This window comes from Lithobates pipiens, unplaced genomic scaffold, assembly GCF_037356315.1.
Source record: "Lithobates pipiens isolate NorthernLeopardFrog02 unplaced genomic scaffold, aLitPip1_a1.2 Scaffold_18, whole genome shotgun sequence".
NCBI lineage: Eukaryota > Metazoa > Chordata > Amphibia > Anura > Ranidae > Lithobates > Lithobates pipiens.
In genome coordinates, this window is record NW_027507758.1 from 179780308 (window position 1) to 179785516 (window position 5209).

At 38.2% G+C, this 5209-nt stretch overlaps 1 protein-coding gene across 1 annotated transcript; it reads left to right on the forward strand.

The window, feature by feature from the left end:
* Nucleotides 1-232: 232 nt before the first annotated feature.
* LOC143987587 (P2X purinoceptor 7-like) lies at nt 233-3328 on the forward strand. The gene is made up of 4 exons (XM_077486440.1): nt 233-480; nt 587-652; nt 1922-2292; nt 3097-3328. Exons 1-4 carry the CDS (start codon nt 478-480, stop codon nt 3284-3286), a joined length of 630 nt encoding a protein of 209 aa, XP_077342566.1. The 5' UTR covers nt 233-477; the 3' UTR covers nt 3287-3328.
* The last annotated feature ends 1881 nt before the right edge of the window (nt 3329-5209 follow it).

The window sequence follows — 5209 nt, forward strand, 5'->3', positions numbered from 1 at the left end:
AAATAACCTATTACACTGAATTTTTTTTTTTAAATGTAATAACATAAAAAAAAATTATTCTTTTTTCATTTTGCTGGAGGCGATAAAATGCGCAAATCAAAATACTCACTATGCCTCTTACTCAATAATTTGTAATGTATACTTTCAATAAAGTTGTCATTTGGGGGGTATTTTTACTTTTCGTGCTTGTTCGGGTCGCAATAAATGAGATAGACCACTAGTACATCAGATGTTAGCATTTTTGAGTAATTCGCAACACAGCTTTTAGACTCCCTAACTTTCACAAAGAACAAATAATATCCAGCAGTTTGGGTTATTTGTACCAAAGAAATTTAGGTACATAGATATACATATACATATATAGATATATATATATAGATCGCCAAGATAATATATTTTTCTATTCAGTTACAGATATTCTATATTTACACAATATTCTAAATCAATTGGTTGATCCTTTTATTTTAATCAACTGCCATGGTAAGTAAAATTTAAATAATTAATTTAATTCAATTTTTGTCTACAATTAGTATATAAAAAATAACTAACATGTCAATTGACAATTATTGTTTTAATACATTTTAAGGACAATCCTGCTGTGACCGAACCGTCGACCATTCAAAATACCATGCCCTTGACTCAGGATGAAAAAGTAAGTATAATTAACTGCTTTATGGCCGCCGGCTGTCAAACGACGGCCAGGCGGTGCAAGTATTGTGGCTGGAGGGCGTCATATGACGGCTTCCCCTTTAAATAGGCAGGGTGTCATGGAGACACCCCTCGCCACTGAGGGGGGTTAACAGCCATTGGGTATGGCTGTTAACCACGTGACTTCATCACTGCCGATCACAGATGGTTAGACACACACTGTGCGCGGCGCAAACGCGAGCGCGCTTTGTGTGCACGCCGCTAGCTGCGTGTTCACGGGAACACTGCTTCTCAACGACGCTAGTAAACAGCCATTGGCTGGCTGTTTGCCGACGTGATCGATACACACAGCCGATCAATAACTGTTAACAAACCGCGGTAACGCGATGTTACTGGGTTCTCCTCCTAAGACACCGATCGTGTGTGAGGAGAAGATTGCGTAAACATATTGTTACCGCATACAGTGTACAACAATCGCACTGATTGACCCCCCCCAATAGAGGACCTATAAACAACTATCATAGTACCTGTCACTCACAGTCCATCAGAGTACCCGAGTACCTGTCATCGGCACATCAGAGTACCCGAGTACCTGTCACCAGTCCATCTCAGTACCCGAGTACCATGTTACTTTCAATTTTTCTCATTAAATACTGTAAATAATAACAAGAACCCTTAAAAAGACACATTATGACTCATAGATTATACGTTGAGGTGTTTGCTTTTAAAAACATGGTCATTTTGTGGGCTATTCCATTGTACAGGTACTCCATGGCCTTCCATTGTGTAATAGATGGTTGTGAAATGAGATGTGTCATTTTGGTCATCGAACGTCTCAAGGTGCTATTCAATGTTGGTGCTCTGTTTGTGGCCAGGCTCTGCAAAAGTCTCACACATGTGGTATCGCCATACTTGTGATAAATGTATTTTGCATTGTAACTTGTTGGATGCATATGCTGTAAGTGAGAAATAATGACAATTTCTCTAAAAATTCTTAAAAAAAACATACATTTATATTATTCTTCTGTTTGCTTTGAATTGTGTGTAGAAATTTGGATCACCGTCCGCCACTGGTTCTTGCCAGTGCAGCCAATGAGTCCTGCCTCCTTGTTGAGGATAAGGGCATTCTTTCTGTATACATCTGTGAAGCCTCTTCCAAGTACATTAATGACGCTTAAAGCATCATATTTTTGGAAAAAAAAATTAATAAAAAAAAATTTTGATAAACAAAATCTAAGTATAAGCTACTTTTCTTTTCGTTGTGTACTTATAGCGCAGAATGCTGATAAAGAAAATATGGGCTCGGTATCCAGCAAGAGAAAATGATCCGGCTTTCCCCAATAACCCAACCCTGCCCTCTAGCAGTGATAGATTGTCTACATCAGAAACCCAACCGAGCGAAACCGATCGAATTGGCAATGTCACGTGGTGTTCATGTGAAAGGTGCATTAAAATGCCCACCCAAGTGGAGTCTGTCTGCTGCCGGGAAATATACGCCGTTGACGCCTGCATACCTGAGGGACATCAATGCATTACGCAGGCAGATACCTTTATTTCTCAAATAGTGCACCATGAGCACGTGAGAATTGCGTATATGGCGATTCATATGGATAATCTCCCTCTGGTAGATGCCAACAACAACAGGTGATTACTTTATGCCAATATTTCTTCTAAAGTTTATAAGTCAGAATTATAAGTACCGTATATACTCGAGTATAGGCCCACCCGAATATAAGCCGAGGCCACCAATTTTCTACCCCAAACAAATGTGAAACTTATTGACTCGTGTATAAGCCGAGGGTGAGACATGCCTGTCCATCCCTGTGTGTACGTCCATCCCTGTGTGTCCGTCAATCCCTGTGTGTCCATCCATCCCTGTGTGTGTGTCCGTCCATCCCTGTGTGTGCAGCCTTGTGTGTCCAGCCCAAATGTGTCCCGAGCCTGTGTGCTTCTGCCATGCCAGGATCAACGCTCTTCTCGTCTGACAGACGGCGTTGGCGCCTCGGAGGCCATTCCACTGTTCAAAAGCCGCGCCTCCGTCTGTGATAGGCGGAACAGTCAATTTCTCAGCAGTCTGTGTTCCGCCTATCACGGACATCCTCTCATCCTCGTCCGTAGTATGAGGATGAGCGGATGTCCGTGATAGGCGGAACACAGACTGCTGGGAAATTGAGTGTTCCACCTATCACAGACAGGGAGTTGCGGCTTTTGAATTGTAGACTGGCCGCCGTCTGTCTGCTCGACACGCTGATTGGGCAGGCAGACGGCGATGACTCGAGTATAAGCCGAGGGGGGCACTTTCAGCCTCTAAAAAAGAGGCTGAAAATCTCGGCTTATATTGGAGTATATATGGTAGTAAAGGAATAAGCTAATAATTAATATAAATTAGAAATTTGTGACTTTATTTATAAAATTTCATATTTACACTTTTTATTCTATTTATTCCAGGAGATTACGTAAAACCGCGTATCGCACTTTCATAGCATGGATTTATGGTATTTTAGGAAAGGGAAACCGAAGGGTTATACCTTCCTGTGCAGTCAATGCAGTACGACTTGTTTTTCCAGATCCCAATGGATCATATGTCGGATTTCTTTATGCCAATGATTATGATGCTTCCGAAATGGCTTTATATTAAACGAAATAATGTTTAATGTGATTTTTTTTTGAAATATTTGTGCAATTAAAATAAAAAAAAAAAATTTGAAATACAATAGGTGTGTTACTTTGTTAATGCTAAGTACTATTAATGATGTTGATTTAATGTGTAATTTTAGAAATTAGATGCATATTACTGTTCTTAATACTTGATTCGGAATCAATTATATTAAATATTTTTATTACAAACTCAAAATAAATACCAAAAATCAGTAAATACATAGATTGCAATGTGCATACACAAACCATAAAAATATATTTCTTTTAGACAGTAATTAACCAATAATTAAAAAAAACATTTAACATTCTAAAGAATAGAATCCAAAATTAGATTTAATATTTTATACAACAGGAAATCGTGTTCTGTGCTTAGCAATAGCAGCACTGGTTTCAGGCCTTTCTTCGGTTGCAATATTTTTTGGAAATTGTACATTTTTGGATTTCCATGTACTTTTTAAAGTACCTTCTGTGATTGACAGCATGTTTGCCAAAATAGTTTTGGCATGTTCGTTCGACATTTTTTCAAAAACGTTTCGAACGATCCATTTTTTACGTCCTCGGGGGAATTCCAAATTTTTACGGTCAACTTGAAAGACTTCTCCACTGTCATCAATTTTAGTTACTGTTGCCATTTTTCTACCAATATTATTGTTGTGCTGCAATGCAGCCAATCGTGTTCTAGCCTCCATAGAATCATATTTATAATGGATTCTCTTCGGTCTATATTTTAACATCATGCTATGGTATGTTTCAATGGTCCCAGTCTGGCAGAAATAAGTAAGATGCTTTAAATCCTTTTCGATTTGTGCGTCCATTATAATTGCAGATAATGAATCGAAGGCAGGTGTGTTTTTTTCAAGCCATGGAATTTTTGGAAAAAGAATACTCTGATCATCATGTAAGCACTGATGTTGTATGTCTCCATCTCGCCATGAATGTTCATTCACTACATGATGTAGCAGAGATTGCCATTGTTGTCTGAAAACATCTTCATTTCCGTCACAAGTTCTGCTACACCAGTAGAAATGCGTCAGTATGGCTCCAATCCACGGTAAAATTGGACGAAAAGCTTTTTTTTTGGAGATTTGCATCAATTTGCGCTTTAAATTTTTGACATAATGCCATATATCGAATTGATGATTTATATTTTCGTATTTAGTCGTAGTCAATAGTTTTCGAATTCCCGTGTGGCGATCAGTGCCTACAAATTGAACATCATATTCATTTTCCAATATTCTGTCAAGTGCTATGGTAAAGCCCAATTTTTCCATGGCAACTGAGGATGTGGTTTGGGAGACTTGCACCAATTCAAAATCTACAATTTTTTTAGAATAGATATCCATAAAGGTATACGTTGTATATTTTGCACAAAAACCAGGACTATCGCATTGTCCGTCACCAATGAGGAATAGTGGAGTTCCTGTCAATTCCTCCTTTACATTTATACAATTTTGATTCCAGCTGTAATCTATGGAAGGATAAATATACTGTTTTTTAGCACGGTTATAGGAAGATTTCCCAAACATAGAAATTCCACTAAGATCAAACATTTCCTTTACCTTTTGGTAACTACCACCTGACAAACAAATGGCGCCAGCAAGTACAATATTGCCTGCAGCATAATTTTTTATCTTTGGTTGGCTTTCCCAAAGTTTGATGCGGTGCTGTGCATTACATGTTGAAAACACTATCAGCATCGTACCGACTATTTTCTTTTCTATTTTTGTAATTTTCGAAAAGCAGGTCAGGTCGGGGCATCGCATTTTAAAAAGCAATGTATCTAGACTGCTTTCGAAGACAATAAATTTCTTTTCAGTAATCATATTAAGGGGGTCATTAATTTGATCGACAGTTAGTGGCTCAATTATACTGTCATTCAAAGTGAAGTCACTTTTTTGAGGTG

Excerpts from the sequence above, each read along its gene's own strand:
- LOC143987587 (XM_077486440.1), top strand. Across the intron at positions 653-1,921 it reads CCTTGACTCAGGATGAAAAA|CGCAGAATGCTGATAAAGAA; the intron begins GTAAGTATAATT and ends GTGTACTTATAG. Across the intron at positions 2,293-3,096 it reads GTAGATGCCAACAACAACAG|GAGATTACGTAAAACCGCGT; the intron begins GTGATTACTTTA and ends TATTTATTCCAG.